The 17,584-nt window shown below is 52.5% G+C and overlaps 1 protein-coding gene across 2 annotated transcripts in view; it reads left to right on the top strand.

The window, feature by feature from the left end:
* Positions 1-1,784: 1,784 nt before the first annotated feature.
* ARID1A (AT-rich interaction domain 1A) overlaps positions 1,785-17,584 on the top strand; it is a 60,691-nt gene continuing 44,891 nt past the window's right edge. For both annotated transcript variants that reach the window (XM_032202179.1, XM_032202178.1), the window contains exon 1: positions 1,785-2,978. In XM_032202179.1, the coding sequence (XP_032058070.1) occupies positions 1,785-2,978 (1,194 nt within the window). The remainder of the gene's footprint in view (positions 2,979-17,584) is intronic.

Genomic DNA, 17,584 nt, shown 5'->3' with positions numbered 1-17,584 from the left:
TTCCCTGCCGAAAATCCAGAGCCAGCGTTGAGCAACGCAGCCATGTGCCCTCACTGCTGTCCCTGGGAGGTGGGCTGGTGGCCTCCTGATGGTGGGAACCACGGCCTCACCATCCTAGCAAGGCAAGGGGGGCTGCATCCTGAGCAGGGCCTCCAACTGGAGTGGGATAAGCCCAGCTGAGGCTGGGGGGCTTCCTCCTGCCCTGGTTCCGCTGGCTCCCCAGGCAATTTGCTCGCTTCTTGGTTCTGGTTCAGCCCAGCTTGGTTCAGCCCAGCCCAGCTCAGCCCGGTCCAGCTCAGCCCAGCCGGGTTCAGTTCAGCTCAGCCCATTTCAGCCCGGCCCGGTTCCGTTCAGCCCAAATCAGCCCAGCTCGGTTCAGCCGGGCCTGGTTTAGATCAGCCCATTTCAGCCCAGTTTGGCTCGGCCTGGCCCAGTTCAGCCCAGCCGAGTTCAGCTCATCCTGGCCCGGTTCTGTTCAGCCCAGATCAGCCCAGCTCGGTTCAGCCTGGCCAGGTTCAGCCCAGTTCAGTTCAGCTCAGCCCGTTTCAGCCTGGATCAGCCCAGCTTGGTTCAGCCTGGCCCAGTTCAGCTCAGCCCGGCCCGGTTCAGCCCGGCCCGGTTCAGCTCAGCCTGAATCAGCCCAGCTCAGTTCTGCCTGTCCCAGTTCAGCCTGGTTCAGTTCAGCTCAACCCAGTTCAGCCTGGCCCGGTTCAGTTCAGCCTGGATCAGCCCTTCTCGGTTCTGCCTAGCCCAGTTCAGCCCAGTTCAGTTCAGCTCAGCCCATTTCAGCCTGGATCAGCCCAGCTTGGTTCAACCCGACCCGGTTCGGCCCAGCCCATTTCAGCCCGGCCCGGTTGAGCCCAGCTCGCTTCACCCTCGCTCGCTTCATCCCGACCCGTTCCATCCCCTCCCTCCCCAGCACCCCTTTCCACCCCCCCTCCCCGGCTCTCAACTCCGCGAAATCCACCGCGGGTTTTGCGAGCGGCAGCTCCGCCGCGCCGAGCCGCGAGCGGCCGGGGCCGGCCCCGCTCCTCCTTTGTGATGGGAGGGGAGGGGGGGGGGGGGGGGGGGCAGAGAGAGAGAGAGAGAGAGAGCGAGGAGAGAGAGAGAGAGGGAGGAGGAGGAGGAGGGAGGAGGGAGGAGGAGGAGGCTCCCGTCCGGGCCGCGCCGCGCTCCGCTCCGGGTTTGGCAGGCGGCCGCGGCGCTGGGTAAAATGGCAGCGCTGAGCCTCGTGCCGGAGTGAGCCCCGCTCGGCGCGCCCCAGCCGGGAGCTGCTCGCCCCAGCCCGGCCCCAGCCGCCGCCGCTCGGCCCGGCTCCGGGCACGGCTCCCACCTCGCCCGCCGCTGCCCCCCCCCCCTCCCTCCCTCCCGCTCCTCGAGCCCCCTACGTCCCGGGTCTGCCCCCCCCCCCCCCCCCCCCAACACCCCTCCTCCTCCTCCTCCTCCTTCTTCTTCTTCCACCCCCCCCCCACCTCCTCCTCCTCCTCCTCCTCCTCCCCTTTCTCCGCCGGCTGCAACCGAGGAGGTACAGCGGGGCCAGGCCCCGGGAAGCCCAGCCCAGCGGAGCCCTCCCCGCCTCGCCGAGCAGGCCGGGGGGGAATGAGCCCCCGCTGCCCTGAAGAGCCCGCCGCCGCCTGAGCGGGGAGCAGCAGAGCAGCGAGGCCTCACGCCGGCCGGCCAGGCAGGGAGCAGCTCCGGGGGGGGGGGGGGGGACCGGGACCGGGACCGGGACCGGGACCGGCCCGGGGGGGGGGCGGGGGGCGGCTGGGTGGGGAGGGGGGATCATGGCTGCTCAGGTCGCCCCCGCCGCCGCCAGCAGCCTGGGCGCCCCGGCTCCAGCCGAGCTGAAGAAAGCGGAGGCGCAGCAGCAGCAGCAGCAGCAGCGGGATTGTCCCCCGGAGGAGGCGGGGGGTGAGGCGGCGGCGGAGCGCGGCGGCGGCGGCGAGAAGCAGGCGGAGAGCGAGGGCCCCCCGGGGAAGGAGCTGCAGGACGGGGCCGAGAGCAACGGAGGGGGCGCAGGGGCCGAGGCCGACCTGAAGAGCTCGAACGGGAACCCGGGCCCCAGGCCCGCCGCTGCCGCCGCCACCCTGAACAATAACCTCCCGGAGCCGCCCGGTGGCGGCGGCGGCGGCGGCAGCAGCGACGGGGTGGGGGCGCCGCAGCAGCAGCAGCAGCCGCCGCAGCAGCAGCAGCAGCAGCCTCCCCCTTCCCACCCGGCCGCCTTGCCCCCGCCAGCCTACGGCTTCGGGCAGCCCTACGGCCGGGGCGCCCAGGCCGCCGCCGCCGCCGCCGCTGCTGCGGCCGCCGCCGCCGCTGCCTTCCACCAACATGGCGGACAACAAAGCCCTGGCATGGCAGCGCTGCAGAGCGGGGGCCTGGAGCAGCCCTACCCGGGGCCGACCGGAGCCCCCGCGGGGCCGCCCCCTCCCCAGAACTCGCACGGCGGCGCCGAGCACGGCTTCGCCAACCACCAGTACAACTCCTACTACGCGGCCGGCCGCAGCGCCGCTTCCTACCCGCCTCCCCCCCAGGCCTACGCCCTGAGCTCCCCCCGGGGCAGCGCTCAGAGCTCCGCCGGGGCTAAGTCCCCCGCCGCCGCCGCCTTCCAGCAGCAGCGCTTCGGGGTCATGGGGCCCTCGGCGGCCGGCGGCGGAGCAGGAGGAGGGGGCGCCACCCCGCAGCCCACCGCCACCCCCACCCTCAACCAGCTCCTCACCTCCCCCAGCTCCGCCCGCGGCTACCAGGGGTACCCCGGGGGCGACTATAGCGGCGGGCCGCAGGACGGGGGAGCAGCAGCAGCGGCCGCAGCAGCAGCAGCAGCCAAGGGCCCGGCAGCCGCGGATATGGTCTCGCAGTACGGCGGGGGCAACAGCCAGGGCTGGGCCGCGGCCGGAGGAGCCCCCCCGAGGAGCCACCATGCGCCCATGAGCCCCGGGAGCAGCAGCGGCAGCGGGCAGAGCCTCGGCAGGAGCCAGCAGGTAACGGCGGGGCCGGCGTGGAGGGTGCGGGGGGTGCAGGGGGGCGATTGGGGGGTGGGGGGGGACGCTGGGGGACCCCGAGGGGCCGGGGGGCGGCTGGGGAGGGGGGTCCCGGGGTGTTGGGGGGCAGCTGCTTGTCCCGCGGGTCCCCCCCCGGCGGGCCGGCGCTGCTGGGGAGCTGCCATTGTCTGTGCTTTGCTGGCTCGCTCTAAAATGGCTGCCTCGCTGCCTTCCCTTCCTCCCTCCCCAGCCTTTGTGCGAGGCTCCCGGGGAACCGCCGCCGTCCCGCGGGCTGCCTCGGGGGGGGAGGCTCCGGGGGGCTCCCGGTGGGAGGGGGTCCGGCGGTCGCCCCCCCCCGGTAGGGCTCGGCCCGGCGGCGGCGGCCGCAACCGGGGTCGGGGCTCGCGGGCGGCCCGCGTGGGGACAACGGCGGGGCCACGGCAGCGCCTCCGCCGCCGGCCGGGCCCCGAGGCCCCGGTTCCCTTCCCCGGGGGGGGGCCGAGCCCCTCGTGTCGGGGGTCGCCGAGGGCCCTCCGGGGTCGCCGGGGCTCGGCCCGGTTCGTCGGGGCCGCGTTTCCCCCCGCGGGAGGCCCGGAGGTTGGGCGGGCGGCGGGGAGAGGCGGTGAGCAGCTCGGCGATGGGAGTAGTAAAGCGCAGATCGCTTTGGTTTGGGATTTGAATTATGGAGGTAAAATCCTTCTGTCAAAGCCAGGAGACAGTTGGTCTTAGGTTGACATCCTATCTGTGATCTGATTGGCTCCCCATCTCCTGCTCTTGGCCATTTATAATTGCCTCTGATGTAATGGTACAACAATCCTGATGAGCTCATAAACTTTTACACTCGCCTTTTCTGCCAGCCCCGACCCAAAGCGGCCCTGCCGCTTGCCGCCTCCTCATCCTCATCCCCCCCCCCCCCCCCCTCCCTCCTTTACCAACCCCCCAGCAGAAATTGGCCGTGACCTTGAGGAGCTCGGGTGGCAGCCCCGCATCCATCCCGGCCAGCCCGGCCTCGTCGCATTGTGCCTGAAACAAAAGAGGAGGCGATGGCATTTTTGTTTGTACCTTGGGTTTATTTTGCTTGTGATGTTTGATTGCGGCCTGGAATAAGAGTCTGTGTTGTCAGAACAGTGGCAGGGCTTCTCCGCACAATGGGCTTGCTGTTTGTTTTGGTTATGCGACTTTCCCTTTGGTTATAAATGATTTCTTTGATGGGTCTGAGGATGCGTTTTGTTCCTGGCTGATTTTGGCCCTTTTCAAAACTGGGGCTGTTAGGGTGCTTTGAGATGGAGATGTGGGGGGTTTCTGGGGTGTATCGCAGCCTTAATAATGAAAAAAATGGACAAAAAAAAGAAAAACACACCCAACAAAGCAATCAAAACCAAACTTGGGGTGGAAGCACTGGAAATGGTCAATTACCAATTTACATTCTGTTGGGAGCTTTACCAGAGGACAGGCCGAGGGCTCTAACCGTACCTATCAGGGCACATTTTGACTTTCTTTGGGAAAGCACTGACACTGCCTGACCCTCACTTTCATTTAGAGGGAGATATGATGGACATGCAAGTCCTTGCTGTGGTCAGACTCCACAGTGTCCCAACTCCTTGTTTCGCAGAGGAATACAAATAGGAAAAACAAGCCTGAAAATTAAAATTATTGCTGTATGCGTAGAATTTCCTGCTTGCTGGAAATATGGAGGGCCAGAAAAAGGGCAGAGGAGAAAGCAGTACAGTACATACGTCAGATATTGTAGATACAGGGAAAGGAGATGCTGGTATCTGGAAGCTTTGATTAAAAAGAGGTTACTCTCTGTGTTTAGATGTGCATCCCCAAGGCCTGTCGTGGCCTCGTGCAGGACTGACAGACTTCCCTTTTTCTTTCTGTGTACTTTTCTCTAACTTCAGGCCCTGGGTCAGAGACACTTGACGTAGCGTGACATGCAGCCTCCAGAGTTTCCCTTCTTACTCAGTGCTTCTCTGGTGTCAATCTGAAAACTGCTTAATTTTTGTTCCTTGATTGCTGAAGGCAGCCTCCTTCAGCATCTTGAGTTACTCACCCGTCCTTTCTGTCGGACGGGAACGCTGCTGTCTGAGAGAGTGGCTCTTATCTCTGTGGTCATCGACCTGCCCGATGGCAGCGGGTGGTGAGCTTTCGGCTGTGCTGAGCGGAGATTTCGGGTCCTCGGGATTACGTTCATGCATACCTGGGATACAGGCATAGAGGAACCTCGGACAAATGTCACAGATGGTCGGGGGGTTATTTGAAGGGGCTTTCTGTATCCTGACAAATGTAAATCTAGATGAAATGTCTGCTAAAATATGATGTCTGAACTTTTAAAGCAGGGGTTTTAGTAGGCTGCGTATCTGACAAAAGCGTACTTCTGTCTGTTCTGGTACAATGGGAGATGTCTTTGGATTGCGTTTTTGTCCCGGAAAAGTGAAACTGATGTGATTCTGGGAGCTGTTGATACATCGTATGTCAATATCCGAGGAACTAGTCTCATTAATTGGAATTATTAATGAATAGCTGTTCTGAGGATTAGTTTAACTTCAGATGATACAAATAGCGTATAAAAAGTAAACCAACAACTCTCCCACCCTGAAAGCCAAACCAACCCCCCCCCAAATCCTTTTTGCATGAAGGATTAGTGGACTCAGACTGACAATTCCTTTTTTCTGCTGTTAAAAAGGAAAAAGGCCTTTCATCTGGCAGGATGCGAAAAGCTTCCACCTGTCTTCTGAGCTGCTCACAAGAAACGGTTAATTAATAATGATAATATAACTCCATTCCAAATAACAGCCTCCTTCAGGTGTGTGGCCTGTTAAATTCCCTCAGCTGGAAGGATTTAAAGCTCGTGTCTTTCCTTTGTCTTGTGCAGCGGAGAACAGAGTGGGTACTTAGCCCTAACTTCTGAGGAACTGTAGGGGAGCGAGAGGCGAGCGTAATTCATCTGACCCACTACAAAGAGAGGTGTCTCTTGGTGCAAACCTGGAGAAGGTGATGTGGGAAGAGCATGGGGTTCCTACGTTCAGGAGCTTTTGGGGTATTAACCTGAGGTTTTGGGGCTGGGAAGCCGTCCTGAGCAGCGAAGAGGAGTGCCTTTAATTCTCCACACGTGGTAGGATTTATGAATGATGCCATAAGGGGAGTTTCATCACACTGCTCATCAAGAAAGACGAAGTAATTTCTGGCGTGAAAGTTGTTTCCTGTAATAAACTAAGAGCACAATCACTTGATAGGGATGGTCTGTAGCCCTCACGGACCTTTGCTCACTGGCTGGCCCCAGGACCGTGGTGCTTCCCGGAGCCCCCCGTAAGATAGGTGTGCTCTGTGTTTGCAGGGACTGGGATGGAGGTTTAGGGGCTTTGCGTCTGTTTCAGCTGACCTTTACAGCTGGGAAATGTGGAATAGGGTCAAGAGATGAGAATGCCTGCTTTTACAGAGTGTGGGATGAGAAATCTGTGGTTTTCTGTGGGAATGACTCGTAAGGAACCAGGCTTGGGATCTTAGTTTTCAGTTTTTCCATTTTACTAACAGCTCTGTCATGCATTTGTTTCCACTTCCCCTCAGAGCGTGTAGCCGTTCCTAATAACAAGCTGGCTTTCCCAGCGTCTTGGGACCTAAAGGAAACTGCTCAAGAGAAAGCACTTCCCTCCCTGTAAGAGGTGGGCATTTCTCGTGGCACATGCCTTTACTACGGCAAATGATGTCTCCTGTAATGGGAGATGTGTTTGGATTTTATTAACCATTGGCGCGTTGGATAACCTCCCTGTAGGTGCACTGTCGTCTCCAGGCCGCTGTTGTAAGTTCAGTGAAGTCAGTTTAAAAATCCTATGCTAATAAAAAACGCTCTTGGGCCCGTTGCCACACAATAGTTATGTTTTGTTGACTTAGATCTCAACTTTAGCGGTAAGCGAGGCATGAAAAATGTTGTTGAAAATATGTTTTTTAAACTAAATTGGCACCAAATGGCTCTGTGCTGCCAATGAGCTGTGATATCTTGGAATCTGCAATTGAGACCTGGCTCCTCTTGGCTTGGAGCGCGGGGTTTTTCCTTGCTTAGCATGGTAACGTTAGGAGGCCTCGAATTGCTTGCGAGGTGCAGTACGCACGAGGGCTTTCCAATGAAAACGGGGGTGCTGCATCTTTTTCTGGTCAGGCTTCACCTCTGAATGGGCGACTTCAGATTTTCTCTGTGTTAAAAGAAGTAGAAAAAGGTGGGGGTTGTCTTCTGTTGTAAGAAACACTGCAGTTAATTCTGATGTGGATGCTGAAGATCTTACAGGCTTACTTCTTAGAGTAGCCTGAGGTAGACCAGGCGTTGTTGCCCGATTCTGTTAAACACCTTGATTTCTGAAATACGTCGTCCTGATGCTTGGTTTTACGGTGACTAGTGTTATTTGGGCAGGATATGTGTGAGCTAGGACGCAGGACACTAACCATCAGTTCTGATGCTCAACTGCAGCTTAGTTTTCCTGCCCTTGTCCCCGCTAGTTTACCATGAAACTTTGGACAAATGTGATTGTGCCGTCCTTTTTGATTTTTTATTTTTTCCCCTCCGTGAAACGGGGTTAGTAATGCTTGGCACCTGCCTTTTGCTAAGTATAAATTAAATGTTCTGTCAATCCTTATTTATTAGCTGTACTAGGGGAGGGTTTCTACATCTGGTGCCTCTTGTAATCACCGTGGTGGTTGCAAGACAGAGCCGTGCTTTATGGAAGGTTGTACATCTGACTTTTGGGTCATATTTCTTTTTTTTTTTTTTTTTGGTGAGAACGCCTGCTCATTTCCTAAAACTATCAGTCCAGTTCAAGTTGTTCTACCTGCTAAAACTTCTCTTTCCTGATGTGACTGCTCAGCCGATACGCAGAGCCTCTCCCCTGTTCATAGGTGGTACTAGAAACTGAGGGGAAGCATGCGACTCAAATGCTGTTATATATCTGTGTTACTGGTCCCCTAAATTTGCTGTGTTCATCGTTTTTTTTAGTGTAGTCTTATTTGAGAACACTGGTTTTTGGATATTATCTTACAGAAGTTTTAACGTGAAGACCCTATTTAAAAAACAAAGCAAAACACATCAGCTTTCCTTCGGAGAGAAACTGGAGTCTAAAATTAGGCTAAATAGTGCAGCTGTTCGTTTTATCTTACTGTTACCTCATACGCGACTTTTCCACCATTTTTCTGTCTGCTCTTTTCAAAGGAACGCCACCAGCTTGGAAATCCAGTTTTTGCCCCACAAATCTGAATCCGTGCTCTTCCATAATTAAAATACTAGAGAAGGATGCCCTTTCCAGTTTTTACCGGGTGGATTTGAAATTCTTTGTCTAGTCAGTTTGATTTCTTTTTTGAATTGCAACTCCTGTGTGATGGATTGCTCTGGGGAAAAGCTCATCAGCATGCCGTTGCCCAATTCCTGCCAAGAATGTTTGAAACTCTCGGGCAGCAGCAAAGCAGAAACCGAAGGCAGGCAGGCGTAAGTGCAGGGGGGAGAATGAAAAAGATAAGCTTGGCGGCATTAAAGTTGCTGTTAGGGCCAACCTGCTTTCTTTTCTGGAAGGGTCCATAAACAAAGGGTTATTGGGGAGAAATCCTGCAAAAGTGTTTTTTTTTTTTTTTTTTTTTCTTTTCTGCCATGAGCTGATTTCCAGAAGTTCAGCCTTTAATTTATTAGGAGGTTATGCACACGCACTGGTAAAACTATACTGGATGTCTGTTAGCCAAAGCGATAAATCTCCAGCCTGAAGTGAGTGACAGGTGGGATTGGAGGAAAAAAAAGCAGTTTTCTTTGGCACGCTGGACCAAAGCTGACGTGTTCCGTCTGGGTCCCTGCCGTCCACCTGTTCTGGGTGCCATTCGGGAGGCCGATGGTGACTTTCTGTTTTTCATTTTAGTGGCTGGAAAAGCGGTGAAGTTGGTCACCTACCGAGAGGCCTCGCGTGTTTTCTGCAGGCTCAGGAAGGCCGTGCTGTATTTATAAACCGATTCCAGTAAAATTCCAATCATAAGTTAAATGTCATCTCTGCTGGGTTGAGTGTACGCTTATTCTTCTTGAGGCTGAAATTCCGTGGAAACCGTAGGCTTCAGGCAGTCATTTGTTTTGCCCTGGTATGTAGAGGAGGAACGTAAGCTCTCGCGCTCTTGCAGCGACTGCTTTTCGGTGGAAGCAGCCGAGATGTCGATGTGGGAAGTTGCCAGGGTGAGGCACGGAGGCTGGGACAGGGCTGAGGATGGAGTACGGGTCTTGTGAGGCTCATCCTGTGCTCGAAGCGTGAGGCCATGGTTCTTCCCCCAGTGCATGGCTTGAGCTGAATGCATCCTTAAGACCCTTTTAATGCACTTAGAGGAGCAGCACCTCAGCCTGTCCGCAGAGGCTCGTAGAGTGAAAGAAGCAGGGCTGGAACAGGAGGAGCTGCTTCTCTCAGGGCTGAGCTCATGTACATATTTTACCAGTTCCTGTAGTGTCTTAATCAGATGTGATAATACGTTTTAACATATGGATGAGGGAGGGGTTCCCAGTTCTTACTCCTCTGTGCACCTGCACTCTCAGCGTATAACTCAGCAGTTCAGTCATGCAACTTGAGCGTTTTTGAGGGTTTTTTTTGGAGTACGTCAAGAAGAGCATTACCGTGTTTGCCATGGTGTTCTTCCTGGAGTATTTCTGAGTTGCAGTCACAGCTCAGTAAGTATTTACACAATGTAGGCCTGAGCTTTCCGTAGTGAAATGTAAAGGATACTACATAATGACAGGTAAACTCAATAAAAGCTACTTCCGAATTTCACAGCAAATAATGTTTTGTATGTTCAGGGTAAAATGATAGCTGTAGCTAGAATCTAATTTCTAATCTTCTTTCTTATTTTGAGGGTGAGAAAGGGGACAAGTGGGTAGGAGCAAGTCAAGAAAGGGATCGTTTTGTTCCGTAAACAATCACAGTAAAGAAATTTCTTTCTGGGGGAGCGAGGTGGTGGAGAGCGTGCGAGCTAATTCCTGTGAAATTTCCATGAAAAATCAGTTTGTGTAAATAACCCTGAAAAGCTACCGCTCCATTCCCGTCACTGGCATTTCATGCGATAACCAGCATGTCACCGTTTCTGTGAGTTACCTATAGCAATTGAACCTCTTTCAAGGACATATTAAATTGCTACTAATGTTTTTTCTCCTTTTTTCATTTTTTTTTAAAGCTTGAGTAACTTCCTGTTGCTCTTGGATAATTAATAATATGCCTGAACTATCCCAAGAAACTGCCTTTTAGACACGGGGAGTAGTTTTTGGAGAAGCTGCAGGAGGCCCTGACACAGGCAGTGTCCCCTCGGTGCGGAGCAGACCTCTGCTGCTTGTTCTGCTGTGGGCTGGCCCCGTGTTTTGTGTCAGCACGGGTGTTTTTGGCCCTGTGACAAACCAGAGGGGACCGAGCTACACTTTCACATTTTTTTCTGGCATGTGACCGGGAGGAGAGAGTGTTTCGGTGGCAGCAGCCAGTTGCTGATGTCAGACCACGGCCTGAGGTAGCCGTCACTTTCCATCCTGAGAGATTCTGTGACTCTTCTCAAAGAGAAATTCTTCAAGTTCGGAGGACTCTGGAATTTCCCCTGGGGAGAATTACTGGGTTAAACAAGTATTTCCCCCCCCCCCCCCCCCCCATGCACTCACTTGTGAGATTTCATTCAGGTTTGACTAAGAGAAACCCTGAAAATTACCATTTCCCTTCTGATGTCAGCACTGCTCTGGCAGCCTGCCTGTGAATAGCTGAGCAGGAATGCTTTAAAACCTGAGCTCAGGCCACAGCTGCAGCTACACCTCCAGACATCGCGGTGGGAGTCCCGCCGTGCCCCAGCAGGGGCTGAGATTTGGGATGCTCTCGGCCCGGTGCGTCACGCCGCTCCGATTGCCGGCCCTGGGCTTTGTGCTTAGCGCTGCCCATGTCGGAGCAGTGCTTGCAGCAGCGTGGATGTGGTCTGAGAAGGAGAAGAGGCAGGGCACCTGCTGGAAACGGCCATTCTGTTTTGGGTTCAGGGCACCGGTTTTGATGTGTTTCGGTGGGGAATGTGCAGAGCGATCTGTGGTGCCTGCGCGTTTCGCTGTCGGCTTGTTGCCTGTGTTGTCTTTGTGGGTGACGATGGTTTTCTCACCGGGCAGAGGGCTGGATCAGGATTCAGAAGGTCATCTAGCTTGTTCTCCTGCTCCAGGGCAGGATCAGCACTACCTAAGCACAGGGCAGGCAGCAATGAAGGCAATGCAGGTTCCTCAGTCTGTTTTGGTGCTTTGCTATCCATAACGTTGGACATGACAAAAACAATCTGTCTCAAGTCCTCTCAACTGAGTATCTTTGCTTATTCTGGTCTGTTTAGGTATTGGGATCGGAGGCAAAAGTTACACGATAACCAGTTACAAATGTGTGACTTTTCCCCCCGTCCCCCAGTTCCTCGAGGAAAAGCTTGCTAGTTAAATTGCAAAATGTCTCCCTTTATTTCCAGATTGCTGTGCTCACTGGGGGCTGTGCTGAAAGGATTGAACTGTCCTGCTTTTACCACCTGAACCTCTTCCAGGGTCCCAGAGCCCAGCAGGCTCGCTCTGTACTTTTCTGGATGGGATTCTTCTGTAGTCTTGTTTTGAGTTTTGTTCTTCTTAACAGTCTGATGATGGATTTAAAGTCCAAATGACTGCAGGACTATGCACCCTGTACAAGTTTAGGAGGAGAATCTGGTATTCATTAACTGTATGTAAATAATTAAACTGGTGCTAGACGAGAGGTGGTCTTTCCTCAAACATACTTCTTGTGAAATGGTTTGAAGAAAAGCTCATACCTCTGCGCAGAAGATACATTGAAATGGTAGAAGTGCTGGTGTTAGTTGCAGCTTGTTTTTTTTTTTTTTTTTTTGTTTCCCTGAGTTAAGGATCTGACTTTGTAGCTGGCATTGCTCACCCCGGAAAAGGCTTTGCATTCAAGGCCAGTTCCCTGAGCGCCGTCACGTGTTCCCGAAACGGCCTCTTGGTTGTGCGTTAGCTGCACGCGGTGTGAGGAGCTCTGCTGGCCTGCCCTTGGGGCAGGGGGAGCTGCCTGGGGGGCTTTTCATCAAGTTTTTTTTTTTTTTCAAACAAACTCATTTGGTTACTGTTGTGTAGGGGGCTTGTAATCGCAGTGCTCCTGAGTCCCTGAAAAGGATCCAGGGCAACTGCTGTGTTTGACAGAGTTGGGCTCTTTTTTTTTTTTGAAATTGAGTGGGGATAATTGGACGGTATTATCGTAGGAAGCATTTAAGCATCTCCTAGTTTTCAGTTCATGATAACCAGCGAGGCTAGGAAGTGCAGTTCTCTGCCTCTCAGAGGGGCTTTCCTTGTCCCTGCGCCCTAACTGCCGGATCACAGTTCATTTCTGGGCACGGGCTTGCACCCCGAACGGTTTTCTTCATTGGTTTTATGAAAAATCATCTCACTGGAAATGTCAGTTCTGGTTGCCTCCGGGCAGAATTTGGCTCCCTTGGCACGGGGCGTGTTTGGTGGGGGAAAGACTTGGAGGTAGTGAGTGTGCTGAGCCTGGATCTGGTGGGAGTTTGTAACAGAAATGGTCTGAAAAGCAGTTGTTTGGGTAATGCTCGGGAGAAGCAAAACATTCGGCTGATGCTTGTCTCCCAGTACCCACTGGTGGACGTACAGAAGTGGCTGGCGAGCTCTCCTGGATTGTCTCCCCAGCCTCTACTTCAAAAATATTTCCGAGATGCTTTCGTCGGCCTTCCTGTTTGGTTCACGAGGCATGGCAGCGTTGCAAAAGCTTGCTTCCACGTTAATTGTGATTGATTACTTTGCAATCTAGGACAAGATTTCCTTTGAAAAGCTATATGCTGATTTGGTGTCAGGAATTAAAATCAGATGAAGTGATTAGTGTTCTGTGAAATATCCCAAAGCAATCGAGTGTTCCTCGTTGGCTTTCAACTGTGTTCGGCCCTTAACCCTCGCCTCCCTTCTCTTCTCCGGAGCAAGGCCCTAAATCTGTAGTCCGGGCGCTCAGGAGAATAACTCATTAGGCATATTGTATCAGGAGATCGTGATATAATTTGCTGCTGAGCTTCAGGGTGTAGATTTACCGGCTTTAATGATGAGCGCGGAGTATTGGAAGCGCATCGTGTCAAAGTACCAGCGATGCCTGCAGTGGATGGTGAGCGCGTGTTAATGGGAGCTTTAAATCTGATCGCTCTGCAAATGGCAATAAACTGCTCGGAGTTGTCACTGCTGTCAAGGTACAGTCATGCCTCCTCTTCCTTTTCTCATATGAGTTGTCTTGCAGTTTCTTGTTATACCTGTTCCTGAAACCAGGGAAGAGACTGTGCAACGTTGGTTGTTCCTCCTCCCCCCATGGCATTGGCACAGCTCTGAATTTTTGTATCTTCTCCCCAGCTGCCAGCACGCTCTTTCGAACTCGCTCAGCAACTCCCCACGGTGTTCGTTTGGCTTTAAAAGAAGCTGGATTTTGTGGCGTGTAGAAGCCCAAGGACAGAAGCGAGCGTAGGGTGGTAGACCCAGGCCTCCCAACTGCTATAATCAGCTACGTAGGGCTGGTGGATTTTTTTTTAATTTTATTTTTTTCCAACGACAATGACCTTGGGCCACTGCAGGGCTGGGATTTGTGCTGGGCTTGCTGAGTTTAAGGTACCTGAATCGTGATAGAGCTGGCTCACTGAGGGCTCTCGCAGTGTCTTTGCTGCTGTCTGGGAGCTGACTTGGCTGCAGCTCTGCGTTTCTTGCCTACGTAGTCTTCTCATCTCCCCCAGCCTCTTCTCCTCTCGCCAACATAGGCATGACAGCAGCTCTGCTTTCGGGATGCAAATAGATCATTTGGGTATAAATACTGGAGATTGGTTGTTGTTTGCTACGAAGTTACCGAGTGCATCCTTGGTGAATGCAGATGGTAACTTGTCATTACTGCAATTTTAAATATTTTTGGTTCCGTGGAACCAAAGTGGAGTCTTGAAGGCTGAATTTTAAGGCTAAAATAAGAGAAGGCTCAATAAAGCCCACAAAAATAGCATCCAAATTTGTCAGCTGCTGTAATAAGAAGGGAAGTAACTTTTTCTTCTTCCTATTAGCAAAGCGGAGCCTTGCTACCCTGCCTCGTGTCAGATCCCTCCTATAAAATAGTGGGGTGAGGTCGGGAGGGACGGACAGAGCTTAAGGGGTGCTAGGTAGCTCCTAACGAGACGATGCTGGGGCTAATGCTGGCACAGTGCGAGGTGTGCTGTGAGCGTCGACTGCAAGCCTGTGGCTGGAGATGCTCCTGGAGGTATTAGCAAATGGTTGCACCAGGGGCTGGCCCATCTCAGAGCAGCAGCGATGTCCGTGGCTGAGCTGAGAGCTCCAGCTCTCAGTTTTGGAGGTGAGGATGGCTGGTGGAGCACTGTGTTTTCCTTACTGGTCATGGGTTAACTTAACCTGAGATGATCCCTTCCGTCAATGAGCTCCGAACCTCAGATTACTTGGATTATTCTGGCATTCCTTTATGTTGCGTTATACACGCTTTTCAACAAATTCAGTTATTCTGCAGAGGCAAGGAAGAGCCTATGTGCTTCTTAAAACGTGGCTTGGAGAAACTACAGGCCCCGACACGCAGCTCTTATTAAGGCAAGCAGCTGCTCTGGACAAGATGGAGCTCTGCGTGCTGAGATGAGGTGGCCTCCGACAGCTGCACCTCGCTTTTACCGTGAGTGTGGCTGTGTCCTGCTCCATCGTGGTGCTGTGTGGTAGGAGAATTGGGAGCGTTGGACACCTGGGGTGTTTCAGAGCCCTGAACTCTGGGGTTTGGCCTTACCAACCCCGTGTGGTAGGTGGCCATGGGAATTTGCTTGTCCGGTGAGTCTGTTCAGCCACCCTTTATTCCGGGAGGGGGGGAATGAAACAGATTTGCAAAATGTTGAAATATTCAAATACAGATGGAGCTTTCAGCCAGACACAAGTGGGTAGAAACCTGCAGTGCCACATTTATTCCTATTTTATGTATGAAGAACTATGGCATAGCTTAAAATGAGGAAAGCCGCGTAAGGTAGCGCAGTCAGAGGCTGGATCTCTAGCTCTGCAATTTAGCCGTGTCCTCCTCTTTCCCTCCCTAAATGTTGCAGGAAGGTCCGTCTCCAGGCAGACTCACCCATAACTTCTTTCTGGACAGCTTTCCTGTTGTGTTGCTTTGGAACGGGAGAAGCTGATAATGCATGGGCTCCTTTTCTGGCCTGCTACCCCTCTGCTTGATGGTGGGTGCTTTCTGCCTGGGTGAAACCAACTTAATTCCCCTCCAGAAGAGTTCACGTGATGTCTCTCTGTGTTGTTTTCTTTTCAGAGCTTGTGTAAGTTTTGCCATTCATGTCCATGGCAAGAAAGTGTCTTTAGCAAATTAGGAAGGTGTGCTGGAGGTGCCTTATCAGACTGCTAAATGTGCGCTGGGCCTCCTTGGATTTCTGTGTGCAAAGGGCTTTTAATGAATTGGTAAATTTAACTTTGTTCTGGAAAATGAACTCTAGTGAGCTCTTTTGTACTGGGGCTCAAGTTGTGGAAAACAAATGTCCGTGGAGTTGAGTACCAAGAGACATTTGTCTCTGAGATCAGCGCTGCCCGTTTGAATGGAAACGGGTGCTACGGAGAATTAGCTGTGTGACTGGGGTTTGCCACAGGTCTCAGTTGTCTGAATGGATTTACAGAACTTCTGGAGCCTTTCAGGTTTTCCCTGCTGCTTAGGGCAAAGATTTTGCATCTTGGTGGTGAACGGGAGCAGCTGTGCTCTTCGGGATTGAAATCAGATCGCTTAGGTCAGGGTGACGCTTAGCGTAGCTTTGCTCTTCCATCCCAATCCTCCCTTCTCTTGCTTTTTATTTTTTTTATGGCTTGCTCTTTGCCTTGTCCTGTTTCTGTGGTACAAGAGCTTGCTTGCTCCTTCTAGTGTGTAAGTAGGTCTGGAACGAAAATGCTGTAATAAGACACTTAACCGTCTTTTTGTTGACTTGCTTCCAGTTCATTAGAGCGGACGTAGGAGGTTGGCTAAACTTAAAGCCTGATTTAATATTCAGGAAGGAAGTTTCTTTCCATCCTAAAAGGAACACCACCTCGTTACAACTATCACAAGTTTCTTGGGGTCGTCTCCCGTAGAGCTGAGGTGAAGATTTTGGGAGGAGTCAGCGGTGACACTTTGGAAATCGTGGGCTGAGTTGGGTAAATAGTGTGCTTCTAAAACGAGTTGGAGTTTGGGAGCGAGGGGACAGCCCCATTCTGTGGATAGAAGGAAATAATTTCCGTTTATACTTAGGCATGAAAATAAAACTGGAGGTGTTAGAAGTGACACTGACCCTCTAAATAACAAACGGGGTAATCTGACTCCAACTACCTGCGAAATGTCTGAAAACTTCCCCAGTCCCCAGCTGTTGTGAAAGGATCCCAATTCTTTGTTAATTTAGACTGCACTTAATTCGGCAAATAGTGTTTGTCAGATTTCTCTGCCACGTTCAAATAACCACGGAGGTAGCTGTCAGCTCCTGCTTCCACTTCAGTGCCTGATAAAGGAGTTGAGATGAGAGCAGAAGGAGCTGATTGCCCAGCCGAGTCATCGGATGCAGACAATGCGTCGCTGCCATTCGGCTGCTGCAGAGCCCGAGGATGAGCTGGGACAGTGAAGGGGACACAGTGCTGACTTTGGGTCTCTCCTCCCTGCTGCTCAGAGCTGCTGTGCAGCCCTCGTGTTACTTTATACACCGTGGATGTTCAGGCTGTCACTGGTGTTGTGCTGGCAAAAGGATACTTCATAATGACAGCATCTCCGTGAGTGCTAACTTTGCATAAAAACAGAGTTTTCTCCTCTCCTTCTTCAGCCCACCTCCGTGTTAGCGTAAATCTTCAGGTCCCTTTGTACCACGGCTCTACAGAAGTCTAGAAAAATGTCTTGTTAATGCGAGCGTGCATCCGCCTTTGAGTAGATCCTGAAGATTGCAGAAAACCAGCTGTATGTCATCTTCTGATATGATAGCAGCTGAAATATTGCATCGAGGGTCCTAAGAGATACCTAAATAATGTGGTGTGATAAGCTGTGTGGCCATGTGTCAGAGAGTGACGGGCTGAAGAAAGAAACTGAAATCCAGAGCCTCGATAAGCTGGATTTGTTGAATTTGTTAAGGAGGGCTTAAAGTCGGTCTAGGAGGGAAAGATGAGATCAACAAACGCACTTTGTTTAAAGCAGGGGCACGCTTAGCACCTTCCTTTTGTCTTTCCAAATAAAAAGAAAAAGAACAAACTCAGATCCCCTCTTGTACTTGGGCATGAACGCTGTGCTCCTGTTGGGTTATTTCTGATGAGGGTTGGATGTGGGGCTCTCATTTCACTTCCCGGCCCGATCTTCTTCTGACTCGCTTCTTTCAGGAGTAAAGGGAGTAAAGCATTCTGTAATAACAGATCCTGCAAGCAAAACTCCGGTCAGTTTTAATCAATTTGAAGAGTATTAGTAAAAGTGGTGCTTAGGAAAGTCCTCCGAGATGTGTGGACTGGCCTCTTGCTGAGAAATGTTAATAGGGTAATTACTGAATTATGTTTAGCCAGGAAGATGCAGTTCGCAGTATAGCTGTTTGGAGAAAACTTATTCATCTTT

Source organism: Aythya fuligula, chromosome 23, assembly GCF_009819795.1.
Source record: "Aythya fuligula isolate bAytFul2 chromosome 23, bAytFul2.pri, whole genome shotgun sequence".
Classification (NCBI taxonomy): Eukaryota; Metazoa; Chordata; class Aves; order Anseriformes; family Anatidae; genus Aythya; species Aythya fuligula.
Note: the sequence above shows the minus strand (reverse complement) of the source record. Positions and strands in the feature narration are given on the sequence as shown.